The sequence below is a fragment of the Corvus moneduloides genome, chromosome 12 (assembly GCF_009650955.1).
Source record: "Corvus moneduloides isolate bCorMon1 chromosome 12, bCorMon1.pri, whole genome shotgun sequence".
Classification (NCBI taxonomy): Eukaryota; Metazoa; Chordata; class Aves; order Passeriformes; family Corvidae; genus Corvus; species Corvus moneduloides.
The window spans coordinates 19,663,900-19,682,914 of record NC_045487.1 but is presented as its reverse complement, the minus strand read 5'-3'; the positions used below and the strand labels follow the sequence as shown (position 1 = coordinate 19,682,914).

The window sequence follows — 19,015 nt, the reverse complement described above, 5'->3', positions numbered from 1 at the left end:
TACTACAGACAGACTTGAAATAGCTTTATCTGCCTGTCCTGATAGGTTTTAAATGGGAAATGTGGGGCTGAGCACAGGCTGTAACTCATCCCAGAGATGCAGACTGACTCAGGCAGAAGTCTGCCCTCCTGCAGCAGCAGCAGGAGTCATCTCAGTGACACATCTACACCAGCCACAGTCAGCAGCACAGACACCAAATCCTTCCTCATAGCCAACCTCGCGCCTCCGCACAGCGCTCGGCTTTTCCTGGGAATCACATCTCCAGGTATCTGCCCCGCACGCATCAGGACCTGCTGCCAGCTCCAGTTATGGCTTGGAAACCACCAAACATCCAGGTGGCCACAGACTCAATCCAACCACGGCCGGAGTCGTGGATGAGCAACAATGGCAGGGTGTGAGCTGAGAGGGTCGGCAGGGAGGCACCCACAGCACAGCACTGAGTCACTGCTCAGCTTGGCCCCTGAGCACCAGGTACTGCCAATGCCTCTGGCAGGATTACAGACCAAAAACCCCAACATTTCAGTCTGCTCCAGTCCAACAGCATGTGGTTAGAAAACAGAAGGGAAAAGTGCACAAGGACATGAGCTACCCAGCAGCCTGTCACTGCGTGGCCCCTCCAGCAATGCTCATGAGCCCCTCTTCCTTCAGGGCTCCTGCTGGGTTTCCTTGGTGCCCAGAGGAGTTGCACAAAGTGGCTGCAGAAAGATGAACAGATACTGAACCTGCAGCTAAGTCAGGGAACAGTCGGTCACGAGGGACCAAGAGTTAACCACTGACACAAACACACGCATTTGTACCACTGTGATTACCAACTCTAACACTGGTGGACACACACTGCAGAGCTCATGGATTTGACACTGAATTTTGTTTTATTTTATGTGAAAGTCACATTCACAATTTAATTTGCAGCTACAAAGCATGTACTGGCAGCATGCAATTTCGATGAGGTGACTCATGCCAAACTTATAAATATACTGTGGGGACAGAAAAAATGTGAATTGAAAATGAACCTTCCACTGGGAATTTGGGTGTTTTAAAAACTCACCAACTGCTGTAAATATACACTGAAGGGACAGCTTCCTTAAAATGTTCTGTGCCCTACTACCACCAAGAGCAAACAAAGGTTCAACTTGGGGCAGCAAATACGCAAAAGACCATTTCCAATGTCACAAGGAATTCTCCGGGACATGAGCAACCTCCTATTAATAGACATCTACATCTAGTAGTACTGAGTGGCCTCAGACAGAAGTGAAAAGGCAGGTTGTGACTGTGACCATGAACTGACTCCCTTTTCCCATCAGCTGGGGGCATGGGCTGGTGCAGAAGTGCCCTTCATAGCCTCGGGGTAGTAATAACAATACTCCCACTGTGGTTGTTCCACTTGGGCCTTTGAAACCAGCAGCTGTGTCAGCCCTCCCTGGCATCCCCCCCAGAGACCTCGATGAGCTTGTGAAGGCTGGACAAAGGCAGCAGCACTGCCCATCATCACCTAAACTGTGACACCCTTATGAGCTGTCCCTCAAAATTGAAAGTGCTGTCTGACCCCTGTGAGTGTTCCAGGTTGGCCAACAGCCACCAGGTGAGAGCTGCATCCCTTCAGATGCCACAGTTTGCTTTAAGCTTCTGGTTGATCTTGCCATGATTTCCCGTGCCTTAAAACCGCAGCAAAAGCTCCAATTAAAGATGAATGGCATGCTCAAGGATTTGCCTTCACATAGGAGAGCAGAACATGGTCCTGGTTTTTATGGTGAAATACATCTCAGCTTTGAGAGTAGAGGCTTCAAACCCTTAGCTCTGCAAAGCTCATTCCCTGACCAACTCTTACACCCCATGAGTAACAGAGAACTGACAGTCCTCATTGTAAAGATTGATCACTGCAGTTTCTGCCATCATTGCCACTGGATTAAAATTCTCAGCCTGAAAAGATGCTGTGAACAGCATTATGATCTGCAAACTGAAGGTGCCTGCCTGTTAAGTTATCTTCTTTAATGAGTATCAAACAGAATCCACTAATTCCTGCAACTGTTCACCTGCACTTAGATCACACAAGCTATCTGGCATTATAGCAATTACCCTTCAAGAAATCCTGTCATGCTCTGAAACACTATCAAGAGGAATTAGATGATGAGCTTTTCAGGCAGATATTTTTCAGCTCTTGTCTTCCATTAGCAAAATCTGCAACTGAACTCCTGCCAAAGCCAAGGTTTTATACTTAACAGAAGGCACAGAGTATGTTGTTGCCTGAATTCATGTCTGTTATTTAAGATTCAGCAAAACAATTTTACATACGAGTAATAGAACATATCTAAACACATTGAAGTGCTTTGCTGAATCAAGGCCTAAAAGAGATTCTGTTGGTGTCAGGGCTGAGAGAGAATCTGCATTTAAAAACCATCCTAACAAGCTTCAGTTGTTTCCTCTAAGAGATTGTGAATAAAGATCAACATTGAAATACCTGATCTCAGGAAATCAGATCACTTTGGCTTCTACCTTACCTGAAGAGAGTTATTTGACCTCTGGGAAAAAAAGCTATCTGAGGAGCATGGCTTTAGGCAGAAGGCTGTAGGGGTTTACAGAGATGTGGCAAAAGTCTACTGACAGAGCCAGGATGTGAGATGCTGAACTTGCTCAGTCACGGGAGCAAGGCTCAGCCATCCAGAGCCCACTGAACAAAGGCAGAAAAGCAGCACATAAAACATGCCCAGCATGTCATCTACTCTTCCTTTGCATTTTAATTCTAATCTCACTTACTGGTGAAATCTCCTTTTTCTGAGGAGATCCTGTACACTCTGAATCAATACATTACTGAGTTGTCTTCCCAAAGTTGCCAGAACTAGGAAGACAACGAAGACATTTACCATCTGAGCATTTTACCAAAATGTCTAGAGGGGACAGAAGTCTCCTGTTGATTTAATGTGTACCTGAAATACTTCCTCTTCTTTTCTGCAGTCGCGTCCTCAAAGAGGGAACCACCATCACTGCAGGAGACCCCAATAACCCCCCTTCCATCCTTATACCCCTACAATGGCAAGCCTGGAGCCCTCCCAGAGGTGCCCATGGCTGAGAGTCTATTTTTGGGTCTCCACTTAATTACAAGCAACATAAACCCCCCAGCAACCATGTGATAAACAATGGTGGGAGTGGGAAAGGACAGCACTGGGAGCTCCTGGGAAGGCACAGGATGGCCTGGCTTGGCACACGCTGCCCACTTCAACCAGGACACCCTTACAGATGGCACCTGGCACAGAAACCGAAGGCAAACTCAAAGAAGTGCCTAAGAAAGGGCTCTGACTCAGGCAGAATTTCCACTTCTCTGCACAAGTGCACTTGTCTTTGCTGAGTTGAAAACACTCACTGCCAAGTGATGAAATGAGGCCTTGGAGGCTCCATCATTCATTATCACATTTCAGCCTGAGTGGTCTCCAAACCACAACTTTTCCCAAGGGTTTGAAATATTATTTTATTTATTTTTTAATTGTAGCTGGTTAAGTATTGAGCCCTTATCTAAATCAGATGTCTTCAGGTGCAGAATTATTGTTCTTTGGTCATTGCCTTTTATTTTCTACAGCCATTAGATTGAAAGTAAAACTGAAAACTGCTGGAGGTGAGCTCAGATCATTCTCGTTATTTGGGGGAAAAAAGACAGACTGAAAAAGGAAGGCAGTCTCGTACTCTTACTCTCACATTTCTGAGATGCATTCTGATGGCATGGCCAGGTTTTGGTGGTGGGGTGGCTTCTGTGAGAAGCTGCCAGAAGCTTCCCCTGTGCCCAGCAGAGCCAATTCCAGCCGGCTCCAGGACAGACCCACCCCTGGCCAAGGCTGGGCCCAGCAGTGACAGTGGCAGCAGCTCTGGGGAACATCTGGGAAGGGGGAGGAAATCCCCGAGGAATTGCAGCTGGGTGACAGCAGTGGGAATTTGTGAGAGGAGCAGCTCTGCAAACCCCCAGGGCAGGGCAGGAGGGCCAGGAGCTGCTCCAGGAGCTGCAGCTGAGGTTCCCCTGAGCCCGGGTGCAGCCCAGGGAGAGGCAGCTGTGCCCCCGCAGCCCGTGGGGTCCAGGATGGATCAGAGATCCCCCTGCAGCCCCTGCAGGGCCCCACACGGCAGCAGGGGCTGCCTGAAGGAGGCTGTGACCCCGGGAACTCCACGCTGCAGCAGCTCCTGGCAGCACCTGTGGCCCTGTGGAGAGAGGAGCCCAAGCTGGAACAGGTTTGCTGGCACAGGGGACCCAGGCTGGAGCAGCTCCTGAAGGACTGACTGCACCCATGGAAAGGGACCAGGCTGGAGCAGCTCCTGAAGGACTGACTGCACCCATGGAAAGGGACCAGGCTGGAGCAGCTCCTGAAGGACTGACTGCACCCATGGAAAGGGACCAGGCTGCAGCAGCTCCTGAAGGACTGACTGCACCCATGGAAAGGGACCAGGCTGCAGCAGCTCCTGAAGGACTGACTGCACCCCATGGAAAGGGACCCAGGCTGGAGCAGCTCTTGAAGGACTGACTGCACCCCATGGAAAGGGACCAGGCTGGAGCAGCTCCTGAAGGACTGACTGCACCCATGGAAAGGGACCAGGCTGGAGCAGCTCCTGAAGGACTGACTGCACCCATGGAAAGGGACCAGGCTGGAGCAGCTCCTGAAGGACTGACTGCACCCATGGAAAGGGACCAGGCTGGAGCAGCTCCTGAAGGACTGACTGCACCCATGGAAAGGGACCAGGCTGGAGCAGCTCATGGAGTTCGCTGTCTCCTGTGGGAAGGACCCCACACTGGAGCATGGGAAGAGTGTGAGGAGCCCTTCCCCTGAGGGGAAGGGGCAGCAGAGACAACCTGGGATGAGCTGAGCACAGCCCCCATTTCCCATCCCCCTGCACCACTCAGGGGAGGAGATGGACAAAGCTGGGAGTAAAGTTACGCCCAGGAAGCAAGGAGGGGTGAGGAGAAGGTGTTTTAAGCTTTAGCTTTTATTTCTCGTTATCCAACTCTGATTTGGTTGTTAACAGAATTTTTTGTTTTGCTGTGTCAGTAACTGGTGAGGGATCTCTCCCTGCCCTTATCCTGACCCATGAGCCTTTCCTTACATTTCCTCTCCCCATCCAGCTGAGGAGGGCAGGGATGGAGTGGCTTTGGTGGGCACCTGGTGTCCACCCAGGGTCAACCACTACATAAACATGCACAGGAACTACAGCATAGACACCGGTTTAGGCAGAGAGAACCAATGGACTTCTCTACTCCCATCAAAGACTCAGAACAAGCACCAGTGTTGTGATCCTCAGCCTAACAAAGATCGTTAATGATCACCCAATTACCTAAAGCTTGGCTCAACTTAAAACATTCTCCAAAGGGACATTTGGTCTTAATCTGAAAACAAAGAAGAATAGAGAATCTGCCACTTCTCTTGCTATTTTGTTCCAGGAGTTAATCATCTTCATTGTAGAAAAACTGTCTTTGATTTCCTATTTGAATTGTGTAATTTCAGGCTCCAGGAAAGATCTCTCTCGTGTTTGTCTCTAGTACATATGAGACCACTTTCTAATGCTGTTTCATGGTCCAAGTCCTTACAACCTCCAGTCACATGTCCCTCCCATAACTTCAGATACCCAAGATACACTGGGCTCTTATGATTACCTTTTCTCCAGCCTTTAATCATTTACTGAAGTTCTTCTGGGCCCTCTCTAGTTATTCTCATCCATCTAAAGGTGGGCACCAAACCTACAGCTCAGGATTCTCACATGGGTCCCAGCAATGTCCCAAAATGAACTCCCAGTTCATAGAGTACAGTAGTGTAAGAAGTTCCCATTTGGTTGCTTGTCTAAGAGCTCCTGTAAAGCCTTTCCAGCATCATTCTCAAGGGTGCAGTTCCCACAGACAGGACCTGCATGCCTTGGTCCCAAGCTCTGGATCTACTGGCACTGTACTGAACCACTCTGGGTTTCCCATGGGTTGCACAGCCCAAAATATAGCGAGACACAAAAAGAGTTAATGCAACACCCTCTTCCCAGCTATGCTCACATTGATCCTATTTCAGAGCTGAGCTGAGAGGAAAAGCTCTGCTTTGGACTCACCCTTGAACACAGCTGAACCGAAGCTTTGATCAGGTGTTTGACCTGCCCCAGGCACTGCAGCCACAGCAGCAGCACAGCCCCTCTCCAGTGCCTAAAGAAGTGCCCAAACACTCCCCTTCCAACGGGGTTGTATCAGAGGTTGCAGACAGAATGAAATCCAAGCCCTTCTCACTTGTGAGCCATCCTGGTGGATGACAGCTGGGCCCTCCAGCCCAGGGCAGCACGGTGAGAGGCTGGGAGGACAACCTGGACATCTCCCTGTGCGTGTGGTGACTCACGGGGAGCTGCCTGAATCATCAAATTCCAGGGCACTGTGGGGTGGGGCAAACGATGCTCCAAGTGGACATGTCTCAAGCTGCACCACGGCCACACACATCTCTCCAGAACAGTCAGAAAAGCTTGTTGTGTGTTTAAATAATTGAGTTTGTATTTTGCTGTTTAAATACACTTCTTGTCCCTTATACATTTTCCTAAGGAACAGTGACCTGCACACAGAACCCCATGACAGCAAACATGCAGCCTGAGTACTGAAAACAACATTTCTGCCCCAGAGAGGAAGCTGGAATTCACCCATACAATTAGGTTAGGTTAATGCCGTGGACAGACATTATCTGATACACTGTTTTGTAATCCTTTGCTAAGCAGGATGCTGTTCACTTTGGGAGCCAACAAAACAGCTACTCACTTACTGTCAGACCTGAGCGAAGTCAGGAGCAATCCCTGAAGGTCTGAGATGAGTTCAACCCCACATCTGGTAATGGTCCAGAGTCATTTAGAAAGGTCACTAAATTCTACATTCAGGTTGAAGGTTTCTTTAAACCAATATTTATCAGTACAAATCTCAGGAGAAAAGACAACACTTCTCCTGTCAGAAGTGAACTTTACAATGTTCTTTTGATTATCAACTTATTTGGTTCTATGCCAATAATCCTCTACTCTTTTTCTAATCCTTAATTAATCCTTTTTATAAACAATCTGCGCTCAGCACGTTCTGCTCAGAATCAATCTTTTCCTGTGTATGTGTATCATAACAAGATCTTCAATATCCAGGCAAATATTTTCATATATAAGGAACCTCACTAGATGTGTACATAAAACAAGAAAAATCACCTGACTCCTGGAATTTGAGCTCTCACACTTCCCTTGAGCTTGGTGGGAATTTGTGAGCTCTCAGCAGTTACAGACAAGACACTGAGGAAGGAACTTAAGTTCGTAATGCCTGACTTAAGGCACACTTCTGAAACTGCTGCCCTGAATTTTCCATTTCCCCTGGCAAAGCCAGAACTTCCCCAAATCACACACAGAAACATCTCTTTCAGATTAAAAAGGAAACCTAAAAAGGTCCCAAGAACAGGAAGGAGCAAACAGTGATTTATCGTCTACTTTTCCCCTACAAAAATAAAATCTTGTAATAGCGTGAGACATTTCAACACACAGTTTCTATTTGTTCTTGTCACATTCAACCATAAGTGAACAATTTTTGAGCACTGCGCATACACAGAAATGACAAATACACATGCCTGACTAGACTTGCATTTGCAAATAGAAAGTGACAAAAATATGGTTTTCACTGCACAGATTTTACCCCTTTTTTCTATTAAAATGATACATGCACATTACAGTTCTATAAACACAAGCGATTTAAAGCATGTAGTGCTTCCAATAGACAGGTTGAAGCCATTTTGTAAATGCAGCCCTTCAAACAACCAAACACTACTTTTCTGGGCTGCTGCTTAGGAAAACACCATTGAACACTTACGGATGGCAAATAAAAAACAACTTTTGAAGCTGGAGCCCTGCGTGGGAATTTTTCCTAGGGAAGCAGGCAAGATGAGGTCTCACTTTGTACACTGTTTGCTAAAGGAATATATATTACAAAAGGAAGCCACATACCAGGGGCATGGCAGATCTGACTTACCACAAGAGCAGCATGTGAAGCAGTTGGTATGATAGAGGTTACCCATTGCTTGGCAAGCCTGGCTCGCTCCATACACACCTTTTCCACATTTTATACAAATACCTACAAAGCAGAAAGAGAATCAAAGTTAAAATCCTCCACAGCTCCTAAAAACAGCTCCAGGCCGTTGATTCACAGCACTCATGATGCCCCCCATCAGGCCCTAAATCAATGAGCTCCTCACCCTGAATAGATTCAAGTACCCAAGGGAGCAGTAGGCGGCTGCAGTGAAACAAATGCATGGAAATTAACCCAAAATTAAGGGGGGCCAAGCCTCTGCTGGTGTTCAGTGCAGACAGACTGAGGCTGGCTACAGACAGAAACCCGGAGGAGGCAGGTGCCACCAGAAAGGACAGAGAAATCCACACACTCCCTGAAAACAACTCCACCAGCCCAAGAAATAATTCAGTGAGACCTTCACAACTAAATGATCCACCACATGACATTCAACCATCACTGATAAAACAATTCAGCCCAAACCCAAAAGACTTCTCCTTGGCCCTCTCCACAAAGGCAACATCAAGCGCGTTTGTCTGCAGTGAAGGCCACTGAAAAATGGATCTGTCAGTCACCTTTAGTAATTAATTCCTCGTGAACAGAGGATGTAAGCTCATAAACACAACCTGGCACCTTACCACACCAAACAGCAAAGCCTCTGCCTTCCTTATGATCTCAGGGCAGAAATTCTGGCTCACAGTTCTGCTTCAGTGGGGTCAGAAATTCAACTTCACTGCCCAGGCCTGCTCCTGGTGATGCCAGGGATGACTCCCATGGAGTCCTAAGGAGACCAAAGCACCAGGAGCCAACAAGTCAGTGGTTAGCTCTACACATGGCCGACTCACAGGAAGGTCATGCTTTCAGTAACTCTACAAAGAGGTTTTTTTGGGATGGTTTGGGTTTTGGGAGTATTTAAACCTATTTCCTCAAAGTTTTAAGAGTGGTTTGCCTGTGCGTTTCTTTCTACCTATGCATAACCCCTCTAAATTCAAACCCAGAAAGGGAGGTAATTCAAGGATCCCTTTGGGTCTGTATCCCTAAGAAGAAGAAATTAAACTCTGGGGAATCCATGTCCATCTGTCACACAATTGGGACTACTGATTCTTAAGTTCTTCTGAGATGGCCATAGGTCTCTATTCAATTCTAGCAGGACAGTCCATCAAGACAAGGCTGGTGATATTTTTTAAATACTACAATAGAAAATAAAAATGGAGACTTTTTTGCTTCAAACAACTCTACAGAAACTGCTGTGTTCCATGTGTTGTTTGAGGCTCTATTTCTACAAGTGCATGCACAAGCTGGGCATCAATCATTGGCACCAACAAAACTGCTAATACACCTAAGAACCTAGGAACTAGAGAACTGCAAAACCAGGCTTTTATCTTGCAGAATTCTTCTTTACTGTGCTGTGAACATTCTAGGTAAGTACATGGAAAATAAAAATGCAAGTTCTTTGGGGGAAGATCAGCATATTATGAACAGGTGTCCCTCTCTTTTCCTGGGAGACATCCTGCCATGAACTTCTCCAGCCTGAGAGCCTCCCCAGGCTGCAGTCCTTTATCAGCTGCTCCAGCCTGGGTCCCCTGTGCCAGCAAACCTGTTCCAGCTTGGGCTCCTCTCTCCACAGGGCCACAGGTGCTGCCAGGAGCTGCTGCAGCGTGGAGTTCCCGGGGTCACAGCCTCCTTCAGGCAGCCCCTGCTGCCGTGTGGGGCCCTGCAGGGGCTGCAGGGGGATCTCTGATCCATCCTGGACCCCACGGGCTGCGGGGGCACAGCTGCCTCTCCCTGGGCTGCACCCGGGCTCAGGGGAACCTCAGCTGCAGCTCCTGGAGCAGCTCCTGGCCCTCCTGCCCTGCCCTGGGGGTTTGCAGAGCTGCTCCTCTCACAAATTCCCACTGCTGTCACCCAGCTGCAATTCCTCGGGGATTTCCTTCCCCTTCCCAGATGTTCCCCAGAGCTGCTGCCACTGTCACTGCTGGGCCCAGCCTTGGCCAGGGGTGGGTCTGTCCTGGAGCCAGCTGGAATTGGCTCTGCTGGGCACAGGGGAAGCTTCTGGCAGCTTCTCACAGAAGCCACCCCACCACCAAAACCTGGCCATGCCAGCCCAGTACAACACCCTTTCTAGAACTGAACTGCTTCTCCTCAGAGCAGCATCAACCCACCATCAGTATGAGTTGAGGAGTGTGATCAGATTAATTGGGATACTGACAAGTTTTAAAAAAGTATTTTTCCTGTAGTACAAAGTCCAACACTGAAATGAAAAGACCATTCATTAAATTATGGGTTTTACTGGTGTTTATACCTTTAACTCCCCCATTTAATGTCATGAAGGGAGATTAGCCTTTCATTCAGCTAGCTCAACATCCTGGCACATTTTAGACTATTTGTCAAATAAAATGATAACTTTAAAATCCAATACATCTATTAAGATTTTTTAAAATCTTAAACCTGATTTCAGAAATTTAGGGAAGCAAAACCTGTAACTTTAACAGCTACCCAAGATAAACCTGTAAGACAAACTAAGTGCCATCCAGATCCATCAGGTTATTGCAAACATGTTAAGAAAACGCCAGTCCTCAAGCGAGCTCAGCCCTGACACAAGAAATGGGAATTTCAGAACATTTGTTGCCTTATTCAAGGCTGCCAAGTCTATTCATTTATTTGTAGCCAAATTTTATGGAAAATATCTGCTATTTGCCATGAGTTAAAGGTTAACTGATCAAAGATAGCTGTTGATTACTGTGGATACTGTGACTGGAAAAGGTGTCCTGTGAGCCAGCAGCTGCAGGAATTCCTCACTCCCAGCAGCAGCACAGAGCCCAGGAACCTGCTCGCTGTCCCAGCACACCCCAGGGGCTCTGCAGAGAACAGGGGGGGCACAGCTGGAACAAGCCAATGTCACTTCAGCATCAGGCCCTGGCCCGACGTCTCGGTTCACTCTTGGCCCTGGGGACAGGGGAAGCCCCTTCAGAGCCCCCCAGCTCCCTGGGCACTCCTTGCCCACCTGTTCATGCCAACACTGGCAGCTACTGATAATGTGTCTGCCTGGGAGGTTATGCTGACAGAAGTACATTTTCCTGTCTACATTTAATGCTATTCAAAGAAGAGCAGGAATCCAGTTTGTAACTCCGGCAGTTCTGTCTCTGAGCTCTTGTGCACAAATCTACTACAGTCCAAACTGCTTTGATAGATGAAAGTTATTACCTCATTTCTTTGCCATTGCTGCACTGAACCGTCAGAAGCAAAAGAAGGATTTATTTTGGATGTTAAACATGCATTGGCCTCTCCAGGCAAGAGATTTCTTAGGAGCAGCTGTCAGTTTGTTAACTTGTTTTCTCCAAGAGAGCAGTCATTAACTCCAGGAATGAATGACCACAGAGATGATTAGCATACTAAAAAAGCGTATGTAAAATTCCAAAAGTGTATTTTGGAAAATATATATGCAGCTGCAGTGTGAGTTTAGTGTGAGCTCATAACTGCCTAGGAAAAGCCCTGATTACAGGGCTGCTCAGGTCTGCTTTTCCACTAGTCACAGTCCAGACTGCACACTGCAAGCTTCTAAAGCCCTGACATAACAGCTACATCACTTTTTCCCCCCCCAAATTTAATTCCAAGGCTTGTTAAACTGCCCATGAAGAATGTTCTGTTGCAGAGCAAGCATGTCTCGCTTCTGACACTTCCCTTGACATGACTTCAGATCAATTCCTGCCTTTATACGATTCCTTGTCCTCCTGACACCTTGATTCTGAGCAGTCAGTTGTACCCCAGCTCTTTAACACATCACCTGCTATGTTTCTGCCCAGGTTATCAGCTCTCCTACAGATCTGGTGTCTCTACCCAGAAAAAGACATTGCCAGATGTTGCATACACTCAAAGTCACCATGAAGGTTGGCTGAGCCAGGAGCACAGTGTCACAAGCAGTCTCTGGCTGGGGTGGACAGCTGTTCACACCCTCACAGAGTGTTTAACCAAACGGGACAGCAGAGACCGAACAAACACTCTGTGGATCAGAGCAAAAGAACACCAACAAAAATGGTACTAGAAAGAGAAGGAGCTCCCAGAGACTCCCTGCTGGACTCCAGCACATGGCCAGTGCTCCCCACACCTTTAACCAGTCCACTTCACTGAGCTTGACCACGTCAGTGAGAACATCATCTCTGGACACAAGCCAGGCAAGCCTCCAGCACTGCATGGCAACAGAGCTGTCAGAGGCACGATGCTCTCTGGGTAACTCACACACCAGCAAACATGAATATCAGCACCAGCAGAAGATCAGACAGGTATTTTCTGATGTGCTCAGTGACTTTGCTCAAGACTTGAGACCATTATAATTAGCAAAGGTATCAGCAACAACCTAGAGAAGACATTGAAACTATAGAATTTTTCAGCCTGCTTGTAAGAGTTCCTGGTAGTAGCCTTTGCATTACAAGAAGTTCAGTTTGGGACCTGTACATCAAATCCTGGAATGCTCTTTTGGCCATGCCAGTACAGGCTGCTGCTCCATACAGACTTCACCAGGCAGCCAGAATTAGGAAATCTGTACATCAAATCCTGGAATGCTCTTTTGGCCATGCCAGTACAGGCTGCTGCTCCATACAGACTTCACCAGGCAGCCAGAATTAGGAAAAGGGCTGTTAAGTGCAGTGCATATCATAGCAGATATTTAACCACCTTTTGGCCAAGCTTCGTCCTCAGACACATGTTGAACGCAGCCTCTGCCTAATGCCATCCTTTTGTAACCTGAAGGCAAAGGTTTAGCACAAATGCAAGGAAAATGGTACCATGTGGCCTCTCAACTCCAGCAGGCAGCAGCTGTGAGAGCTGGGAGAATCCAGCTACCACAGACAGAGCACCACAGCTCAGGGATGAGCTGCAGCTTTACTGCCTTACAGCCACACCGTATCTCCAGGATAACTGCTACATGCTGCCTACAGTAGGAAACAACCAAGCCCTGTCATCAAGAGTTATGGTAAAGCTAAAATTAACAACTAACACATGGCACAGATGACTCCCTCCCTGCCTCTGCAGTTCTGGGAAAAGGGCGGATGAACATCATGCTGGGCCACTGCAAAATCCCCTTTTCTTCTCAGACAGGAAAAGACCATCTCTACATAAGCCCCAAACAAAATCTTCCACACCTGCAGCCTTTCCATGGCACAGGGGCAGGGAAATGGAAACCTACTGCCACAGAGCAGGGAGAACAAATGAGGAGGGAAGCCTCAGCTCCAAACAAGAAGCCAAACTGCAGCAAGAGCTACAAGAGCAGAGGGCTGTGGAGGGGCTGCGTCAGGTGCCTGCAGGTGCCCCTGGCCAGGGAAGGTGTTCCCACACTGCCTGCAGCCCATGATCTCACACAGGGCATTGCTACTACCTGTAAAATGTGTTCTGCTAAGAAGCCAGGTAAACAATGAAGCCCCAGAGCTGCCCTGAGCCCAGGCAGCTGTGCCACTGCTGCTGCAGTACCTGCTGAGCTCCCGGCAGCTCCCGTGCATGTCCTGGGCTGTGGCAGCTTGGGTCGCAGCGGTGACTTCAGGGGAGAAAAATGCTCCTCTCCTTCCAACAACCACAGGAGGAGGGATCTTCCAACACACACGTCATCCCTCAGTCAGGCACAGATAGAAGACACGAGGCACCTGCACAGGGCAGAGCCAGGCAGGGCAGCCCAGGAACCCTCCCAGCCCTCGCCACCATGGGTAGCTCTCACTGCAGGGCTTTCACCTGTTACCTGGCAGATACCTTGCAAATATACCAAGGAGTCAATATCTAACACGAAACTAAATCTAGTACATGCAAGTTATAAATAAATACAACCTGGACACGCCCAGCAGCAACATCCTGTGATGGGAATGATGGAGGGACTGCCTGGCTAAGCTACCAGCACTGCCTCTGCTCCAGGAAAGACACAAGGACTTAAATTAAGGTTGAAAATGACAGGCTAAGAAAAGTGAGAAAAGCTCAAGTAAATGTTTTAGGCTCCCCTGCCAAGCCCCAGCCCATCCATACCCGGCACCCCAACACTCAGGAGCCGGGAGGGGGCTGACTCCATCTGGCAACACAACTCCCAACTCCAGCCTGGAAGTCCCCATGTGCTCCCTGCACCGACTGTGCTGGAGTACACTAAACTGGAAGAACATGGGCCACAACACCTAACACAAATCCCAGCTTAGGCAAAGCAAGGCAAGAAGCAGCCTGTAGACTAGGAAACTTCTTGCTGTCACTGTTAAACCTTGTTGAGATTGCCCCCGACCTTGCTTTCCTCCTCAAGGAATAAACAATAAATGATTTAAGCCCTTGAGATACGCATCTGCTGACTTAAAAAGATCTCCATCACTTCAGGGCCTGCCTGCTACAGGAGGCTTTACTCAATTAACACACAGGAGGGATGCGTGTGTAGAACTTTACTCAGAAAAATCAAAATTTGAGACTAATTTATGTTTGGTTACAAATGCAGCAAAGTTCACATTCACTGGAAGTTTTGCAGAAGCAATGCTCTAGGTTCTGGAATGACTTTCATTACCTCCACTCTGCCTGTTACTTAACGAGGCTCGAATAGGACAAAGCTGCTGGGAGAGGTCATGGCCACAAAGGAAGGCACTGGGACCAGTTCCAGGAATGACAGTGGTGATCAGAGCACAGGAGCCAAGCTTTACCTGCCTGAGGGATTGGCGCTGCCAGCAGGACTCAGCCTAATCCTGCTTGCTCTGAAAGCAGCCATACATGCTGTCTGTTCTGCTTTGTCCTTAGCCTTCTGGGGTTTCAGATGTAGGGTGAGGTGATGGGCAAGTGTTTGGGAACAGAAGGCCACAGAAACAATTCACAAACACCACCCTCACCATCTCCCTATTTAGCAGCTCTGAGCCCAGGGCATGTCTGTGCTGGTGAATTAAACCAGCTCCAGGCCAGCACTGCCGAGTGGAGATGCCATGGGAGCCCGTATCAGCTCTGATTAGCAGCTGCTGGAAACTGCAAGGCTTTTGTTACTGCTGCAGTAGATCCAGCCCGTCGCACAGTGAAAGCCCGAAGCCAGCACAGCAAATGCTTATTGCTTCATATGAAATTACTGCTCTGAAGCATGAAATTACTGACACTATCTGCAGGATTCACCCCGCCCTGGCCGGGCTGGGCGCCGCTGCAGAGCTGCCCTTTGTGTGGAGCCTCCCGACGGCACAAGGCCGAGCACGGCCCCATTGTTCCTGCACTGTTTTAGTTACACTGACGCTCGCTTTACAAATATCCATTCATCTCTCTGTGTCTTGATTTAGTGTGTGGCAGTTCCAAGGTGATTTATACTTCTTATTTGGCATTTAGAGAAAAATCTTTTGCTACTGAGGCAGTGAAGTGGAAGACAGAGGAGTTCTCGTGGCTGCTCCACGGGCTGTGCCACTGTGGGTTGCTTTGTCTGGGATTCTGAACTCAGCTGACGGCTCAAGGCTCATGCTCACACTGACAACCACAGCACAAAGGGGATTTGCAAATAACTTTAGCAACTAAAGTATTAACCAAAAACAGTGAAAAAGATCCTGGTTCTAAAAGCACCTTGTGATGACTGGGATTATCAATGCCAGGAGACACACGCAGCTGGGGTGGTAAAGGAGAGCACCACTGGGAATGAATAACTTGGAGGGAAAAATCTGTAAATCCCTGTTCTACTGCCCCTCCACTGCTGAATACCTGAGTGTCTTGCTGTGGACATGAGCCCTCTTACAGCCCAAAAGGACCAGGTCAGCAAGGCCCTTCAGCTCAAACCACACTTACTCTGCCTGGAGCACAGTGAATGCAATCACATTCGTAACTCAGCCAATTGAGGAGTGTTGAATTTCTAGCAGAGTGCAGTAGCAATCTGGGGAGGATAGGCTAGGGCCAAAAACTGGAGCTTGTACAACTGCTGGCAGAGGAGGACGCAGCTCCACAGCCAGAGACTCGGGTGAGCCCAGCACACACACAGACACAGGTAGGGCCCAGAGCCAGCAGAACTGAGCGATGCTCCTGCAGCTCCTGGTTTCAGTACAGACAGATCAAATACCAACACCCGAAGCTCCACAGTGCTCCTGGGCAAATGCCCACCTCGGGGAGCTGGTGTGAAGCACTAGGGGCATTCAGGCCAGCTCTGTACTCAAACTGACTGAGGAAGAGGGCAGACCTTTACACCGCACACCCCAGTGTAATGGGCAACAGAAGAAGTGGCAGTTCACAGAGGGTGACAGAGGAGATTTTCCAAAAAAATTGACTTGGTTTTTAAATAGCATGAATACTGCAATTTATACCAGTTGCTGGTTATACCAGCTGGAGATCACCTGAGCTCTGGGGTGACATGTTTGCCCATGTCATTACTCCAGACTTTGGCACAAAGCAGGTCAAACAGTAGACCTTCTATGTTTTATTTAAGCTTTTATTAAGTTTTATTTTCCAGTGACAGGTTTACAGACATTGAGACAGTTTTATTACAGCAAATAAACAATAAACTGAATATTTAAAGCTCATATCGCTATTGCCTTTCCTTTCTGCTGATGCCACACATTAACAATAGTGTATTTACCTACACAGCACAGATTTTTTCTATGTAAGTGACAGTGTTCACAGTACAGAACCAGTCAGAAAACCTACTGTACCAGCCCTCTTTTCCAGTTTTGATGTTCTTAGTTACCTTTAGTCTCTGTCTTGGCCCTTTTCTATAGTGAATATGAGTCACTGACACCGCTGTGGTCTTCAGAGAAAAAACCTTCTGAGATGACACAGAAAAGACAGAATCAATTTAAATACTTCAGCTTACAAAAATCCGTGCAACCAGGTAACAACACTGATACTGAAAGCACCAATGATGCAGCCCAAATACCCTGAACTCCACAGCATGTCAGAGCTGCAAACAGAGCTGCACAGACACCAAGTTGGAGAGACTTTTCATTACATTCTCCTGACATTGCATGTATGAGTCATCACTCTAATATATGGCAGAAAAAGGTCATATACTACAGCTGCCTTCTTTGACATATTTAAAATGGGTTATGATTAAACAAGGAGACTAGTCTAAAAGTTTCCAGGTGCACTTTCCTATTTTCTTAGATAACGGTCTATTTCCAGCACGAGCATGACAGTCTGGAAAAGGCATGGAATTACGTAACCACACTTGGTTATAAACTCAGCAGCTCCTTCCACAAGCAGTTCCCAGCCCTACATGGACACCACAGCCCCACAGTTCCAGCACCCACCCAGCAAAGGTGCTGACACCTCTCCATAGTTCTCACCTGCCCCAGGGAGGTTCTTCAGCATTCCCAGAAGCATAAATAGGTTTGCTTAAACACAAACATACATAAAGGCAGGTATTATACCAAGCTAATATTTAGAAAGACTGAACTATTCACTTAAGAAAAGCTGGAAGTGACTTAAAAATCTGTCACCTCAACCCTCTGAACGAGACTTTTTCAGTCACTTCAAGTCCAGTGACTCAAGGATGCTTTGAGAACATCAGGAGAAGGAATGTACCTTCCTGTAAGGCACAGGAACAACCATTTCAGAAAGTAATTTGCCATAGGTTTCTCCCACCTTTAGTCAGGAAGGACTTCAGTTCTGACGTACTGGCAGGCCTCAGCTTCCCCACCTTGGTGACAGTGAAAAGCTGTCTCCTCTGCAGCTGTAAGGCTCAGCCCAGGGAGGTGCTCAGTGCAAACACTCCTCCACTCCACTCAGACAGGAAGATGCTCAGACTGTAAGAAAAGCCTGTCCTGATCTAGCAAGTTAAAAACCCTTGGGACAGCTGGTCAAATACAGCTCAAACGACATGTAAACAGGATATTCTAATTTTGCCTCCTCTACCTTGGGGAAACAGCAACACTAAATGCTGTAGATGTAGGCTCATTTCCTGCCTCTGAATTCAACTGGGGGGAAAAAGGAAAAGTTAGAAAATCAACACGCTGCCCATGTGTTCAGCTGCTCTCCAGGGCAGACTTAAGGTGGGCATGGGGTTGCTCCAGGCTTTTGTCAGACTCCAGTCTACAATGATTCCTGCAAGAGGGCAACTCTGAGCTTCCCATAACCATGAGAGGACCTGAGCTCCATTCTCACCTTCAGGGACTTACTCCCCCCAGCACCACCCAGAGCTGCAGGAGTGGACAGGCCTCATTCTGACTGACACTGAACCTTCCACTGACACGGGCAGCAGCACAGGAGGCCATGTTCCAACATCTGAATAAATCCAGCTTTACAGCTCTTAGTACCATAAAAAGAGATGCCACACAGTGTAAAGTACTGATAGTTAACTTGATGTTGGCGGGATTTCTGCTAGGTCAGGTACCTTCTGTCTGGACTGCTTTGACTTTTTGCTGGATCAGGTATTGTCAGTCCTGGATCAGGTAACAGTCTGCTCTCCAGCAGCTGGAATGAACTCCAGGGTATGTGGTCTGTCTGGCTAATTCAACACAAATGTGAACACACACTTGATCCACATCCAAATAGTATCAATGAATGATCCAGAAAGGCACAAATACTACTCTCAGGACCATCCCTCTCCCCTAGTTTGACCTAGACTGTCATCTTGACACAAAACGGGAGCAAAGTGGGTACCAAAGGGCAGAAATTGGAGGAAAAAAAAGAAAAACCCATAGTGCTAATTTTCTCCAATGAAAAAAGTGTGAAATGGGCATAGTCACAGCACCCAACCAAGAAGCACATGTTGGCTCTGCTTATGCCCTCAGTTATGAGCTGTCTCCCAGACAGTGACAAACCACCAGCCAGAGCTGGCAGACTGAGTCTAAAAGCACCCTTTTCTTGCCTTTTTATTACCTTTTCTGTTCTCACAGACAGACCAGTGACACAAGTGCCTGGCTGCTCTGCAAAACCTGGGCACCGAGGGAACAATATCCAAGACACTGACTTAGCTTGGAAAGGACCTGGCACAGAAGGCAACCCCCACCTGTAACAGGGTTTTGGCATCATCAGCTCCTTTCACAACCTGCCCACTGCACCTGCAGCCAAAGCCTTGGCCCACAACCCCTACAGAGAAACCTG

At 47.8% G+C, this 19,015-nt stretch overlaps 1 protein-coding gene across 4 annotated transcripts in view; it reads right to left on the bottom strand.

Moving 5' to 3' along the window:
• The window catches only part of WTIP (WT1 interacting protein), an 86,857-nt gene that overhangs the window by 44,887 nt on the left and 22,955 nt on the right, over positions 1 to 19,015 (bottom strand). For all 4 annotated transcript variants that reach the window (XR_004242604.1, XM_032121939.1, XM_032121938.1 and 1 more), the window contains exon 2: positions 7,979 to 8,080. Coding sequence is in view for 3 of the 4 variants with exons in the window: in XM_032121939.1 (XP_031977830.1) it covers positions 7,979 to 8,080 (102 nt within the window). In the remaining variant the exon portion in view is untranslated. The remainder of the gene's footprint in view (positions 1 to 7,978; positions 8,081 to 19,015) is intronic.